Source organism: Sardina pilchardus, chromosome 6 (assembly GCF_963854185.1).
Source record: "Sardina pilchardus chromosome 6, fSarPil1.1, whole genome shotgun sequence".
NCBI lineage: Eukaryota > Metazoa > Chordata > Actinopteri > Clupeiformes > Clupeidae > Sardina > Sardina pilchardus.
Genome location: NC_084999.1, coordinates 3,836,741 through 3,853,651, shown reverse-complemented (window position 1 = coordinate 3,853,651; position 16,911 = coordinate 3,836,741). Strand labels below are relative to the sequence as shown.

Genomic DNA, 16,911 nt, shown 5'->3' with positions numbered 1-16,911 from the left:
TGATGTTGTACAGCTACATTTGTAAATAAAACTGGAAAAGATTTTTTTTAAAATGGGTTTTGATTTCAGGCTGTAAGACAAAAAAGGTAACTATTTCAAAAGGGTATGATAACTTTCTATAGGCACTGTAACTGTCTGACAGCTGATATTCATAAATTCAGATTCTGAATCCACACAACTGAGCTAGAACTGAACTGTGAAAAAAGAGCATATTTGTTACAGTGTTTGTGCATGTTTAATTTGCTGGGCTGTGGAAATTTGTCAGCAGTACTCTGCAGTGTGTGCGTGTGCGTGCACACACACACACACAACACACACAACACACACACACAACACACACACAACACACACAAGGTCAACAACAGAACATCATTTTAATTTAAAATATCAGCCATATGACAGAATACAGGGTGGGCATACACCCCCTGATCTCCAGCTACCTCCCACTCAGCCCACGCACACACACACACACACACACACAGACACACAAAGTTTTGAAGAGTCCAGATTAGGAAGACTCAGTTCCCTTCTGCTCTCCACACTGGTGTCCAGGTGTTATAGGGGTTTAGAGAAGTCGTAGTCGCGGTCCCTCCTCTGCCTCTTGCGGGCCAGCTCAGGGAAGTAGGCGCTGTTGTAGGGCCGCTCCCTCTCGCCCACCGGCCTCTCCGGCTCCTTCTCCTTCCCTCCGCCACTCTTCTGCTCCAGCAGGGCTTTGGCTTTCCTCTTCTCCTCCGCCTCTCTCTGCAGTCGCTCTGCTCGGAGCCTCTCCAGCGTGCTGCTCGGGGGTCAGCGGGAAACGGGAATGTTAGAGGGAATGTTACAGAATGAAACGGGAATGTTACAGGGAATGTTACAGAATGAAATGGGAATGTTACAGAATGAAACGGGAATGTTAGAGGGAATGTTACAGAATGAAACGGGAATGTTAGAGGGCCGCGACTCACACACTGACGCCGCTACACTGCGCTGCACTGCACTGCACTGCACTCTCCCCTCTCGCTCATGCTACATTTAACAGCCGCTGCTCAGTTCTACTACAGCAGGTACTCTCCCATGTGCACTGCTAAACGAGGCCAAGATGGCAGTCCAGGAACCAGAGCGTGCCTTCAGGATAATGACATAACACTACTGTAAAGGGCTGCTCACAGCAGGAATGATAATAACAAAGATAACACTATATCACTATAGTGATGGGAGCATAAGGAAAGGAAAGGAAAGCCTCTCCTCATGTTGATGAATGTGATGTCTACAATTTTACGGATTTCGACTGGCTGTCAGTTATTCATCTTTACTAATCATTCTCAAAATAGCTCTGAAAGTGATAACATTGTTCTTCATGTGGTCACTATTTATGTGTGTGGCCATTCATATTAGCTTGAGCGATACCTTTTTGCCGTTATCATCATAGTTATTGCTCCTGGTGTGAACAGCCCTTCAGACTATTATAATAGGAAAACTCTGCTATTATTATGACAACATTATGAGTTTGTTTGAGCTCTATTTGACTGACATAGTTCTTAGGTCATGGGAATATGATATCAATGCTTTGATATCTTGGTATAATTCTTAGATACTGTTTTTTGTCTACAGTTAAAAGCTTTCCCATGAGGAGTCTAAAAAGCCTTGGCTGTGTAAAACTATGTTTTGCATGTAGCTGACTCTTTGCTATGTGCGGCTATTCTGTACATAGCTACATCTATTATGACTGACAAAAAAGCATTTAGTGAACAGTGCTGCTGTCAATGCACTGAAATGTTCCTAAAAGCTATGGCTGCTACCTCTCACTCCTATTTCACACCATTCTGTCTCCCTGTTTCAGAGGTGACGCTCATATTGTCCCCACACCCAGTCCCCGTCTCGCTGGACATCATCCCACGAGGAGCACCACAGCCTGCACCACTCACCTCGGTCCTCCGCTGCTCGTCCCTCCGTGGTACGGCCGCTCTCTCTTCTTGCTCTTCTTCTCCTTGTGGCCCTTCTTGGCCAAGGCTTTGGTCATCTCGGCCAGCGGGTCCAGCCGGTCCTTCAGCCTGCGGTCCTTCTTCTCCTTCTCCTCCGCCGTGAAGCTCCTGTGCTTCCGCTTGTCCTTCTCCTTCTCCTTCTTCCCCCTCTTCTCCTCCTCCTCCTCCTCCTCCTTCTTCTCTCGTTCACTCCGACTCTTGAGGTACCAGGGAGTGGCCTCCGTGCCTGGCGCGGGGCCCAGTGACACTAGCAGGCCGATGGCTCGCTCTTGCTTCTCCTGGGGGTATGAGAGGGGGCGAGGACAGGCGCAGTTAACAGTAAAACAGACACATCCATGCTCTACAAAAGACCTGGAGAGATTGAACAGAGCAGCAATATGACCATCACATGCATAGCTAGTAGTTAACAGTAAAACAGACACATCCATGCTCTACAAAAGACCTGGAGAGATTTAACAGCTCAGCAATATGACCATCACATGCATAGCTAGTGTGATGAATTTAATGAGTGGTTGCTGCTGGGTACCCATCTGCTGATGTCCACCTTTGCTACAGATGTTCAAGAGAGGCAAATGGCTGCTCTAGTCTAGACAACAAGTCAGTGTAAATAATCAAACTTTGTATATTGGCCTAAGGCCTGTTTAATTAACAACCTCCCAACGGCATTGAAGAATACAGCAATGGACATGATTAGGTGCGACTTTTGAGTAGCAACAACAGACCCCAGCCGCGTTACCCAGATTCGTTAAGATGCTCTTAAGTGCTAAGAACGTCTTAGAAGCGCTCTTAGAGCGTTCTTAGAAGCGCTCTTAGAGCGTTCTTAGAGCGCTTCTAAGAAGTTCTTAGCACTTAAGAGCTTCTTAACGAATCTGGGAAACGCGTCCCTGGTCTGTTAAAGATTCTAACTTAAAATAATCCAGAGCAGTTAGAGGCAGGGCTACCTTCTCCTCCTTCTTCTCTTTCAGGTAGTCCTCATTGCCCTTCTTCCCAGACGCATCTTCCAGGGGAAACAGGTTCAGGAGCTCCAGCGCTGCTTTCCCCTCTTCTCCTCCTCCTCCACCTCCTCCTCCTCCTCCTCCTCCTGTATCTCCATCCTCACTCGCTTCCCCACTCTGCCCAAGGGCAGCTCGAGATTTGTTTCTCAAGAACTGGGTCCGTGCCTGTATGAGATATGGAGTTTGTTATGGTTATCATCATGATGCCAAGGCATTCCAAAACATATCCTTACAACTGGACATTAGATTAGATGATGAGACCACAAGATAAATTGTGAACCAAAACATCAATTGTGGACCAATTGCAACTATAACACATTTCACGTGAAAAAGCCGGGGAATTCGTATGAATTGGATTAAGGAACATTTAGCCCAGTGCATTTTACCACAAGACACCATGCAATGGTATGCATGTTACAATTTAACTACTGTATTCAATACATGAAACAACACACACAGAAGGGAGACAAATGGTGAAGTCATTGTATTTAGCAGACTACAATGCCCCATTATGTTCAAAAGTTATTTAGCAGACACAGAAGCTGCCCTTATGTTCCTCACCTCTTGCTCGGCGCGCTCAATGCGCTTCTGAATCTCACGCTCTTGCTCGGCCGCTTCTGCTTCATCTCGACGGACACGAGCAACATTGTCCTTGTTGCGCACATGCCAACTTTTCTTGGGTAAAATGTTCATTTTCAGGGATTTAATCCGAGGAGGTCAAATTTAACCCTTCCGCCGCAAAAACTTAATCAACATCAAGTCTGAACTACTACTGTGGACCAATGTTTAAGAGAGAGAGCTTGATGATTACGGTTGAGAATGAAGTGGCTCTTTACTTGTGTGCTCCTTATCGCTATGAGAAAACATGCAATTCATTAATTCAAGGTAATGTAACATTACAGTTGGACTCAGTCAATGTGAATTAGCTTTAGCTACCAAACTACTAGACTATAAAGTTTCCCCTTTCATACACGAGCCATGATGCTAGCACGATAGGCATCGGATAGGCCTAAACATGAGTCTTATATTACTAGTTAATTACATATCGCGTTAAAAACGGGTTTTCTTACAATATCTAGTTGATTCGGCTATCTTCCACAAGCTTCATAAGAGAGTAATATCACAACAGGAAGTTGATCGACGTATGACATCATTACGTATTACAACAACAAAACCATATTATCACCGCCAGATGGAGCCCTACTGGTTCTGGTACTGGTTCATACAGCTTTGTAGGCCTTCTTTTAGGTCTATGTTTGTAGGCCTACTGATATTTATTGTTGAACCTAGATTTTAGAGTATGTCTAATTTCACTCAGATTTCAGTCAGGTTTCAGGAAATTGTGTTCAGTTTAATGTAATTTGAACATTTTTATAAATATATATCTATGTCATGTATAACTTCAATATCAATACAACATTTATGGTTATAATAATACATTATGATGACAATAATTAATTTTTCTTTTCTCACTAATGGATTTATCCTTACAGTTAGAGTTTGTATATGTTTATGGTTATTGTTCTGTTACATTGTATTTAGTCTAGGGTATTTATAATATTTATATTTTTAAGCTGGTTGATTAGACTAAAACAGTTCATTTTAATGTTAATGTAGGCCTATAGTGTTCATCGATTGTCATTGTAAGTCGCTTTGTACAAAAGCGTCTGCCTGATACCATAAACATAAACAATAGCAACACTGATAAGCTACATGTATATCAGAATGCTATACAACAACCATGTTCTGAGCTCTCTTGAACTCCTGTGGACTTTCACAGCCCATACATTAGCGTGAATGATCTATACATTTCAACATTAATCCATTGCTTATATACATACATTGAACTACTATTGAACAAGGAGTTTGTTTTACAAAATTCTTCACATTCTTTTTGTTAAACACTGCATAAGCCATTATAATCCCTTTGTCGTGTGGAAGCATGTAGAAAGTCCATATGGCCATATTCTTGTCAACCACTGAAATGATTTCGACATATTTTTCACCAATTCATAGTCATTCTTGGAGTGTCAGCTGCAGACCTCTTAAGTTTGCTTACAAAAAAGCTGGTATCTTTGGCCATATAAGGAGATCCGCTATCTTGCGATTTTTCCTATGCAAAAATAACAATAAGGATTTTGAATTATCGTACCTGTTAAACTCTCACAAAGAAATCAGAAATTTGCTCTACACATTTTTATCCACTGCCTTCAAGTGGATACTGTGATCTTCGGTATGTTAAGACCACAAACTTTGATTTTTGCTATCCCAGAGCTAACTTACAATTCATCTTACGGCCCATATGCACAACAGGAGAAGGAACCGACAAATTTCACTGCACTTCTTTACTTTAGTGTGCTATAGAAATAAAATTGGACTTGACTAGTAATGTTATGCATGTGACAAATACACCCCCTTGTATCCTTGTAGATCTCCCTATATGGGCAAAGATAACAGCTTTGGATCTTCAGAGGTCTTTGTGAACCGTTTTTGGGATTCAGTCCAGAGCATGAGGTAGCGGAGCGGCAGTCTAGTTGTAGTTGTTCTGCGTCGGGGGCCTGAAACTCGCCCTCATGGGGTCGGCGGCCATGGGGATGCGATCCCTCGGAACGGTCTCCTGGTCAAGTTTTGGGACACCTTGCTTCTGAGTGAGCTCCTCCAACTGCTTTACCAGGAACTGCTTGTCTCGTCCCTCCTGAGAATCACACACACACACACACACACACACACACACACACGCGTGATGGTTAGGGTGACATAAAATCAATCATAGAAATACTCTGTTCTGTCACTGACCAGTAGACTTGAGTGACACGAGGGAAGTGTTCTCTCTGAGTGTGTGCCAACTGTACCAGTTTGAGTTGGGCACACACACACACACACACACACACACACACTGATCAGTGGACTTTAGTGACACGAGGGAAGTGTTCTCTCTGAGTGTGTGCCTACAGTACCAGTTTGAGTTGGGCACACACACACACACACACACACACACACAGACACACACACACACACACACACACACACACACACACATTGACCAGTGGACTTGCTCTCTCTGAGTGTGTGCCTACTGTACCAGTTTGAGTTGGGCTCGGAGCAGAGCCACGCTGTTGCCATAGACGGATGCCAGTGCAGCCACGTAACACAGTACCACACTGGAGAGGGAAGAAACATGATCACAGATCTATTATCAAGGCTTGTCCAACCAGAAGATCGAATACCAGCACTCTTAATCTACTTGTGTTTTCCAAAACATAATCAGTAAACTGGTAAATAAATGTGTGCTGAACTACAATGAACTACTTCATAAATGCACTCAAAGCACCTTAGAAGTGTATGCCTCATCAAGTATTGAGCCAAGTGGCAAGTACAAGGGAAGTACTAAGACATTAAGTAGCATAGATAGGAATTCATGTTCCTAACAAAAGCAATGAAGTTAAACTCCTACAGTATAAGTACTGACAAAAGCAATGGAGTTAAACTGCTACAGTATACAGTATGTACTGAGCAATGGAGTTCAACTCCTACAGTATACAGTATGTACTGAGCAATGGAGTTCAACTCCTACAGTATACAGTATGTACTGAGCAATGGAGTTCAACTCCTACAGTATACAGTATGTACTGAGCAATGGAGTTAAACTGCTACAGTATACAGTATGTACTGAGCAATGGAGTTCAACTCCTACAGTATACAGTATGTACTGAGCAATGGAGTTCAACTCCTACAGTATACAGTATGTACTGAGCAATGGAGTTAAACTGCTACAGTATACAGTATGTACTGAGCAATGGAGTTCAACTCCTACAGTATACAGTATGTACTGAGCAATGGAGTTCAACTCGTACAGTATACAGTATGTACTGAGCAATGGAGTTCAACTCGTACAGTATACAGTATGTACTGAGCAATGGAGTTCAACTCCTACAGTATACAGTATGTACTGAGCAATGGAGTTCAACTCATACAGTATACAGTATGTACTGAGCAATGGAGTTCAACTCATACAGTATACAGTATGTACTGAGCAATGGAGTTCAACTCATACAGTATACAGTATGTACTGAGCAATGGAGTTCAACTCCTACAGTATACAGTATGTACTGAGCAATGGAGTTCAACTCCTACAGTATACAGTATGTACTGACCAGGAGAAGAGGAAGAGTGGGATGGAGAAGGCCTGGGAGCCAACGTAGCGCAGGAAATCCTGTGTGGATTGGGACAGACCTCGGAATGATTCGGGCACGAGGCTCCACATGGTTGTGGAAAACCGGAAGGGGCCACAGCCATAGGAGGGGTGAAGCCTACAGTTTACCGGAACCAAGAGGCAAGGTGAGAAGTTTTATTTTAAAAGACTACCAGAATTAATAACAATGTATGCAATCATTTAATCTAGTAAATGATTATATTACTGGCAGATATCTAGCTGAATACAAATAACTGTTTTGGATAAATAATAATAATAAAAAAAGAATGAAGGCCTGAACATAAGCCATCAAACCAGTGGCATGTCAGTGAACACGACTGTTGTGTTTTCTGTCAGGCACTTACTCGGCCATACTGTAGATCAGAACAGTGGTGGCCAGACTCCAGCCAAACAGCAGAACCAGGAAGAACACCACGTTTGAGCTCGTGGAGCGGAAGGTCCTCACCGCTGGGCGACAGTTCTGGAACAGGGTGATCTGTAAGGGGAACATGGTGAACATGAGGTATTTGAAATGGGTTAAAGAGGCTTATATGCGAGGGAGAGAGAGGGAGAGAGAGAGAGAGAGAGAGGGGGAGGTAGAGAGAGACGGTGAATGAAATGAATACAACCAACAAGCAAACAGGGCATGGACGCACCAACACGCACACACACAGAGAAACGACTGGGAACAGAATCGAGATCAGTGAGCGAGTGATCGCTCAAATGGGGGTAAAGACCAGGAGCCCTGACTGACCTTTCGACAGTAGAAGATGATGACAAACTTGATGGTGTTGACCAGAGGCAGCAGCGGGCAGAACAGGGTGCCTGTCCACACCACGGTCTGGGCGTACACCAGCCCCAGCACATTGGGCGGAACCAGGAACTCCTGACGACCCACCCACTGGACCAGGGACCAGGAGCAGTTGTCCACCACCATGCTGCAGGACCAATCATATGGCACAGAGTCTTACAGCATCATGACATGGACCAATCATATGGCACACAGAGTCTCACAGCATCATGACATGGACCAATCATATGGCACATATAGAGTCTCACAGCATCATGACATCTTGCACACCTTGATGCTCAGACTCAGTGATTATAGCCATGCAAAGATGTATACCAATACCATACACACACACACACACACACACACACACACACACACACACACACACACACACACAGTGATGACTGTATGAGTGAATAGGACTGGCCATCTCTCTCTCTCTCTCTGTCTGTCTCTCACACACACACACACACACATACACACACACACACACTGTGATGATGGTATGAGATGAGTAAATAGGACTGACCGTCGAGGGAACTCCACCAGAATTAGCACAACAATGGTCGTCAGGAAGTCAAATAGCGTCAGCTTATACATCTCCTGTCCCACCCGGGTCTCCCAACACTGTGTGTGTGTGTGTGTGTGTGTGTGTGTGTGTGTGTGTGTGTGTGAGAGAGAGAGAGAGAGAGAGAGAGAGAGAGAGAGAGGAGGGAAAATAAAACCTTTTTATTTCTATCAAAATAAAGCCAGTTTATCAATGATCTTTATCAGTATGACTGTCTGCACTCACTGATAGGTGATATACCATAAAATGTGTCATGCATACCTACATACCTGATATATGCGCTGATAGGTGATTTACCATAAACTGTCATGTATACCTGAATACCTGATATATGCGCTGATAGGTGATTTACCATAAACTGTGTCATGTATACCTGAATACCTGATATATGCGCTGATAGTTGATTTACCATAAACTGTGTCATGTATACCTGAATACCTGATATACAGTATGCGCTGATAGGTGATATACCATAAACTGTGTCATGTATACCTGCATACCTGATATATGCGCTGATAGTTGATTTACCATAAACTGTCATGTATACCTGAATACCTGATATACAGTATGCGCTGATAGGTGATATACCATAAACTGTGTCATGTATACCTGCATACCTGATATATGCGCTGATAGGTGATATACCATAAACTGTGTCATGTATACCTGCATACCTGATATATTTTGTGGTTGTAGTTGCAGGGGCTGCATTCGCTCTTGTCTTCGTAGCAGGTGATGTTTTCCCACAGAGTGAACAGCAGCACTGCCAAGCTCACCAGCCGCAGGAACACGGCTCTGTTTGGCGAGAGGAAACAAGATGAACTGCGGACATGACAGAGACGTAAAGTAGGCGGTCTAATCAATGGAGTCAATCAAATCTAATCCACTCAAAGCTGTTCAGCACTGCCAATTATAAACAAATGGGTGAAACAGTGCAGGAAAACTACAAATGCTCAGACTGGCCATTCAGGGCTACAGACCCTCTCAACGGCATGAACAAACACATCCTAAGGCATGTCTGGTGGCACAGAAACAGACATTGAGCTGATGGTAAACTGGAGACAAACAAAAATGGCAAAAAACGTTTTGTAGGGCATTGCACTAAAGTACGATTTATTATCATTTCAAAGTTGCACTGGTTTTGAATGTTTCAAACTCTCCAACAGATCGAAACAGACTATAGCAGGAAGTCAAGTTAATAATTCTACCGAAAGATCCTACCATCTTTGTCCTCTCATTCTGTGGTTGATCAAAGAAAAAAAAATCTTCAAACTTAAAGTCAGTGTGAAACTAGCTGTTCTGCTGAAAAGAACCCAATAGCAAGAACTGGATAGACGTGACTATCAAAGCAAACCAAACCAGATAATTGAAACTCCCATAAAGACGGTAGTTTTGGGTTGCTCTGTTCTCAGGAAACACTGTTTTTCCTTTGAGTAGTCATGAAAGTAAATCGTACTGAGGTGAGTTGAATTGAGGAGAGTTGCGTTAAATTGCCATCAAAGGCCAGAAGAGCAAGAGTTAGCTGCAGTCAGAGAGGATTACATGGCCTGTTACACTGAACGTTCTTATCTGCCTCACCTATGCAGTTGTGTACGTGTGCATGTCCTATTCTACATATTCTGTTCTATTCTACACTACTCTACTCTACTCTACTCTACTGTACTCTACTGTACTCTATTCTACTGTACTCTATTCTACTCTACACTACACTACACTACTCTGATGTACTGTACTCTACTCTACTCTATTCTACTCTACTCTACTCTACTCTACTCTACTCTATTCTATTCTATCTTACATTTTACATTCAGTCGATTAGCTGACACTGTTATCAAAAGCATCATCTTCTGCTGTATTTGATTCCCTGTTTTCTGCTCCATCTCTCAGATGTGCCCTCCTCTGCCCAGATGGTCTACCTGAGGAGGGCCAGGATGACGGTGGTGCTGGGGCTGTGTCTCTCCAGCAGGGCAATTTGGTCACACAGGAAGGGAACCACGAAGTTACTGGCTGTGATGACGATGGAGGGCAGGTACTCCAGCAGGAGGCCCACTATCCCCTCCTGAGTGGCCTGGGTCTGTTCAGTGAAACCAAGGCAACGTAGTCCCATCAGCATCTCAAAGAGTGTTGGGTGTTAATGTGTATGTGTCCCATCAGCATCTCCAACTATACAGTAGGTAACCTGCCATCCCTGACCACGTCACAGCACACGAGTATAGTGTACATGTGTATTTATATTCATAATATTACTTCATGTTTTTATGTGTTGATGTGTGAATGTGTTGGCTACCTGTTGTGAACTGAATTGCCCCTTGGCCACATTAAAGACATTTCAATCAAATCAGTTAATCAATCAAGACAGGGGGAACTAATTCAGTGAAACACTAAGAACAAGATGCTACCAGTCTGTCTATGAATGGGGAAGAGTCTAGGTGTAACACCAGCAGTGACAACCAGTCCCATGGTAACAGAGTTTGGGGTCTGCTCACCTGGCTGAATTGTGTTGCAAAAGCGATGCCTATGAAGGCTCCTCCGATGAGCCCGAGGACCACGAGGTTGAGGAAGATCCGCAGAGCGTACGAGCCCACGGTCTGGAGAAGAGTCAGGGACGCAGCCCTCAACTGGAGCCTCTCCTCCTCCAGGTCCATCTGAGAGAGAGAAGGAGACAGAGACAGAGACAGAGAGAGATGTGGAGAGAGGGAAAGGGAGAGAAAATAGAGAGAGAGAGAGAGAGTGTGTGTGTGTGTGTGTGTGTGTGTGTGTGAGAGTGTGTGTGTGTGTGTGTGTGTGTGTGTGTGTGTGTGTGTGTGTGTGTGTGTGTGTGTGTGTGTGTGTGTGTGTGTGTGTGAGTGACAGAGAGAGAGAGAGAAAGAGAGAAAAAGAGAAAGACGGAGAGAGGAAAAGGGACAGAAAAATAGAGAGAGAGAAGGGAGTATGTGTGTGTGTGTGTGAGAGAGAGAGAGAGAGAGAGAGGATGAAAAGCTCAGGTTATTTCAGGTGATAGGGTGACATCTCTGTCCTGGGTGAGTCATCGTGAAGGCAGTGGTGTGCGTACCTGCAGCTGGTAGCGGATGTTGTTCCGCTTCAGTTTGGTGGCGCGGTCTCCTTGGAGACCATAGTCCCAACCAGTGAACACCAGCATACTGTAACCCCCGGCAGCGCCTCCACCCGTTGTCACGGCAACTCGCCACACACCTCCCATCCTGACATCCAAGATCGAGCAAGATGTTGACGGAACCATAACAAAAACATGTGACTTCTCTTGCCACCGCAGGGCTTAAAGGACTCTCTCTGAAGCTCTAAAGAACTCAGGCCTGGGCCAGGTCATCTGAGGTGTTAAAACTGACCTGACGACGATGCATATGAGGCAGAATATGAATATATAAAGGTCTCTCTCTGAAGCTCTAAAGAATTCAGGCCTGGGCCAGACGATGCATATGAGGCAGAATATGAATATATAAAGGTCTCTCTCTGAAGCTCTAAAGAATTCAGGCCTGGGCCAGGTCATCTGAGGTGTTAAAACTGACCTGACGACGATGCATATGAGGCAGAATATGAATATATAAAGGTCTCTCTGAAGCTCTAAAGAATTCAGGCCTGGGCCAGGTCATCTGAGGTGTTAAAACTGACCTGACGACGATGCATATGAGGCAGAATATGAATATATAAAGGTCTCTCTCTGAAGCTCTAAAGAATTCAGGCCTGGGCCAGGTCATCTGAGGTGTTAAAACTGACCTGACGACGATGCATATGAGGCAGAATATGAATATATAAAGGTCTCTCTGAAGCTCTAAAGAATTCAGGCCTGGGCCAGGTCATCTGAGGTGTTAAAACTGACCTGACGACGATGCATATGAGGCAGAATATGAATATATAAAGGTCTCTCTCTGAAGCTCTAAAGAATTCAGGCCTGGGCCAGGTCATCTGAGGTGTTAAAACTGACCTGACGACGATGCATATGAGGCAGAATATGAATATATAAAGGTCTCTCTCTGAAGCTCTAAAGAACTCAGGCCTGGGCCAGGTCATCTGAGGTGTTAAAACTGACCTGACGACGATGCATATGAGGCAGAATATGAATATATAAAGGACTCTCTCTGAAGCTCTAAAGAATTCAGGCCTGGGCCAGGTCATCTGAGGTGTTAAAACTGACCTGACGACGATGCATATGAGGCAGAATATGAATATATAAAGGTCTCTCTCTGAAGCTCTAAAGAACTCAGGCCTGGGCCAGGTCATCTGAGGTGTTAAAACTGACCTGACGACGATGCATATGAGGCAGAATATGAATATATAAAGGTCTCTCTCTGAAGCTCTAAAGAACTCAGGCCTGGGCCAGGTCATCTGAGGTGTTAAAACTGACCTGACGACGATGCATATGAGGCAGAATATGAAGTAGAAGGATGCCGTCAGGAGGTACGCCAGTGGGATGTTGTAGGAGAAGCCGCTGGTCACGATCATCGTGTTGTTGTAGTACCCGTAGAACATGTAAGAGTACTCCATAAAGCCCTGCAATGGGACACAAACAACGTGGTGGATATGTGTGTCATGGCTGTTAACTTATAGCTAAAGATATTTTCTGTCAGTGTCTTATTGAATTGACAGGTTTTGTACAGATAACTGTATACAGTATATAACTGTAAAGCTATATCAAACACGTTCTACCATGACCCTGAAAAGGAGAAGTAGTTACATACGTATAAAGACACTGTGTTCGATCAGTAACATCTGATTCATTTCCTGTTTGTTTACAAGAATGTGGCTTTGCATCCACTGAGCACAGTGAATAGTCATAATAACAGTTGACATACTTTGCCACTGAACTTTAGCCTCACATCACTGTCATTGATGTCAAGTAATCAGTCGAGAGCCAGATTCAGGTACAATATTGCATGCCATCACTGGGCAGTTTATCAGCTTAAGGAAGGAGGAGGTACCTACCGTTCCCGACAACAAGTCCAGGAAGTATGTGTAGAACACTGTCAGTGCATTGGGGCTAGTGTCATAGACCAGGCACTCTTCCTTTCCTGATAATAAAACAGAAAATAGTTATAAAATCATCATCTGGGGTGAGACTCCACACCAGCCACCAACAAAAGCACTTTAATTACATCTAAACGATCTGGACTCCATCACTTTAACAGATCTTTATCGCTGTCAGTTACTAAGTGCCAGCCACCATAATTAAAGTTTAACAGACTCAGTACAGACAGAAGGTTGCTAGGAAACTAGCACAGCAACCCGCAACTGTTGGTCTGAACCAGACCCACATCTCGTCTGAACTAATTAGTAGCGAGTGAATTTATCCTGGTAGAGAGAAATCTCTGCTGACATGACGGTAATTCTTGACTCCTGGGGACAGTTGCTACTGGACAAATTAGGCTGCAGAGGACAAATAAAACAGACACAATTGATGGTGACTGACAGTATGAAACAAGACAGACTGATCAAAAATCTTCAAACACATAGTAGCAAGGCTACAGAAAATAGGCCTAATACTCGCAGGGTTGCCGGTTCAATCCCCGATCAGCCCACCACGGCTGAAGTGCCCTTGAGCAAGGCACCTAACCCCTCACTGCTCCCCGAGCGCCGCTGGTTGGGCAGGCAGCTCACTGCTCTGGGTTAGTGTGTGATTCACCTCACTGTGTGTGTGCTGTGTGTGTTCACTAATTCGGTTAAATTGGGTTAAATGCAGAGAAACAAATTTCCATCACGGGATCAAAAAAGTATATATTCATTCATTCATTCATTCATTCATTCATTCATTCATTCAAGTAAATCGTACTGAGGTGAGTTGAGTTGAGGAGAGTTGCGTTAGATTGCCATCAAAGGCCAGTAGAGCAAGATCATACTTAAAACTGCGGTCAGGTTACGCTGGCAGGTCACCTGTGAGGTTGGTCTCTGGGGCGGTGGTGTTGAGGTCGAGAGAGTTGAAGACGATGGCAGGGATGAGGACGAACCCAGCAATCAGCAGGAAGGACAGGAAGTTCAGGACGACCAGGAACCGCAGGAACACAAAGTAGGACTGGACACCCCCACCAAAGTGCCCTGAGAAGACAGCAGGACAGGAGATGGATGCAATGGCATGGAAGGAGTCAGTATTTTCAGTTAGTATTTCTAATACATATACAGTATGAAGAGAGTATTTTTGATATATGGAGAGAGTTAGTATTGTTAATAAATGGAGAAAGTTAGTATTGTTAATATATGGAGAGAGCTGTTTTTTACTTAATTGTAGTGACAGGTAAGACATTCTCTTTGTGGCATCACATTGGTGTTCTGAGTGTGTCATTGTAACCTCTCTCTCTCTCTGTACGTGTGAGTGTGTGTGTGTGTGTGTGTGTGTGTGTGTGTGTGTGTGAGTAGGTAGGTCACCTCCTATCTTGTGTATGGATTTTCTCCAGAGAGTGACCAGGTCCAGAGCGTTTCTGGCCTGTTTGGAGAAGCGCTTCAGGGCTCTGGACCTCCGCGCCCGCCCGGAGTCCACCGGTACACGCATCTGCTGAACCTGCCTGAGGGGGGGATAGAGAGAGATAGAGAGAGAGAGAGAGAGAGAGAGAGAGAGGGGAAGATAGGGATTCAGAGAGAGAGGGGAAGATAGGGATTTTAGAGAGAGAGAGAGAGAGGGGAAGATAGGGATTTTAGAGCGAGAGAGAGAGAGAGAGAGAGAGAGGAAGATAGGGATTTTAGAGAGACGGAGGATGACAGACAGAAAGCAAAAGAAAGACAGAGGGAAAAGTAGAAATGCTTTGATGTGATGACAGTCCAGTCAAGCATCTTCACCTAAGGGCCATGTGTGGCCTCAGACTCAGACAGACTCATTTTACAGTGTCCCTCCCTCCCCAGTGTGAAGACAGACCTGTCCAGCGGATGGTTTAAAGACACCAAGTGTTTATGCAACAGGCCTGACCTGCTGCTGTTACTGTGCCTTGTAGGCAGGCAGTGTTATAGGTTATAGCCATCAAACATGAAAGCCAGACACACTTCTACCATCTTATCCTTAACAAATACATTTCCCCCTTTTTTCTTTTAGCTCAGCCTGGCCCTTGAGTTTCTCACTCACACTCTAGCCCATCACCCCTGAGCTAACTGGCAAAGAGTCAGGTGAAGTCGAAGCACAGCACGTTTCTTTTGATGTTTTCTCTTTGATGTGCTGTTTTGCTTAAATTGAACCTCACCTTTGAGTCACTTTATACATAAACCAATGGAACAGAATTGTGAAAATCTGGATGAAAAGGGGGCAAATCAGGCCCAGTAGACCCTGAGCATGAATGCAAAGACATCCTGTGAAAAAAACCCTACCTAACCACATCATGACTACAGAATTACAGGTTACAGAATTAACAAACATAAATGATTAATCCAAATGCAGTAGAAACATGATGGTGTTCTTTCTATGACATGCCCCACTAGCCGTTCCCAGTGAAGCCCTCGGACATACCGGACTGCTCTCCTCAGGAGGAAGGGCATGGGTAGCTCCCTCACGTTCCGTGGCTCCTCCTCTTCCTCATCTTCACCCCCCTCAGACGATCGGGCCCAGTCAAAGTGAGGGGAGGCATTCTGATTGGACACTGATGGCTGATTGGACATTGATGGCTGTCTCCTTAACCGTAGGGACGGCTCAGAGTTGAAATAGCCAGAGCCTTTAAGAGAAGACATACTGTAAGTTCAGCTCATTTAATTCAGCAGACTCAACATATTTTCCTTTACAGGGGCGGGATGTTCTGTACAAGGGGGTTGTCTTCGCCAGGAGCCACATCTGAAGGCCAAACATTGGGTCAGATCAACCCCGACACTGATCTCACACATAAGGCCAAACATTGGGTCAGATCAACCCCGACACTGATCTCACACATAAGGCCAAACATTGGGTCAGATCAACCCCGACACTGATCTCACACATAGCAGCCAACTATCAAATGGATCAATTCCAGACAGCGTCTTTCAAAGCTGTGGTTCAGCTCCCCAAGGTTCTCCCGTTTGTTTACATACACTAAACAGCCCAAGCACCCACAATCTATATAAAGTGTACGCCACACACAACAGTGTCGTTATAGGCACCTTACTTTGTTATAGACTCTGTATGAGCACTACATTTGAAAGCCCTAACTCCTAGGCTACAACCAGGAAGAGAGGCTACTGTACCTGTAAACTGAACTCACTACTTACCTGCTGTGGCAACACCGTTGCGGTGAAATTCATTCAGCTCCATTGTGTCGGGCTAATAAGACTCCAGACAAACAAAAAAAAAAGGCTAACCAATAATCTCAATGTACAATACAGAGGTAACTACGTTGACATTACTATGATTGGTTTGTTATGTCTGACAGACCACATCGAAGACTGACTCTCCTCAGCCAGGAACAACGTCCCTATGGACTTTGTGCTTCATGCAAACAATCTTT

General features: G+C 44.4%; 2 protein-coding genes across 2 annotated transcripts; both read right to left on the bottom strand.

Annotated features, from left to right (window-relative positions):
• Positions 1-357: 357 nt before the first annotated feature.
• leng1 (leukocyte receptor cluster (LRC) member 1) lies at positions 358-4,083 on the bottom strand. The gene is made up of 4 exons (XM_062538170.1): positions 3,518-4,083; positions 2,903-3,121; positions 1,905-2,239; positions 358-775 (listed from the first exon to the last, which is right to left on the bottom strand). The coding sequence occupies exons 1-4, from the start codon at positions 3,647-3,649 to the stop codon at positions 556-558; spliced, it is 906 nt and encodes a 301-aa protein (XP_062394154.1). The 5' UTR covers positions 3,650-4,083; the 3' UTR covers positions 358-555.
• Positions 4,084-4,297: 214 nt separating this feature from the next.
• Positions 4,298-16,859, bottom strand: tmc4 (transmembrane channel-like 4). The gene is made up of 16 exons (XM_062538169.1): positions 16,676-16,859; positions 15,948-16,149; positions 14,882-15,018; positions 14,393-14,554; positions 13,448-13,533; positions 12,870-13,015; positions 11,562-11,709; positions 10,996-11,154; positions 10,426-10,583; positions 9,184-9,304; positions 8,471-8,568; positions 7,903-8,086; positions 7,514-7,644; positions 7,111-7,266; positions 6,039-6,117; positions 4,298-5,651 (listed from the first exon to the last, which is right to left on the bottom strand). Exons 1-16 carry the CDS (start codon positions 16,716-16,718, stop codon positions 5,487-5,489), a joined length of 2,175 nt encoding a protein of 724 aa, XP_062394153.1. The 5' UTR covers positions 16,719-16,859; the 3' UTR covers positions 4,298-5,486.
• Between the last annotated feature and the right edge of the window lie 52 nt (positions 16,860-16,911).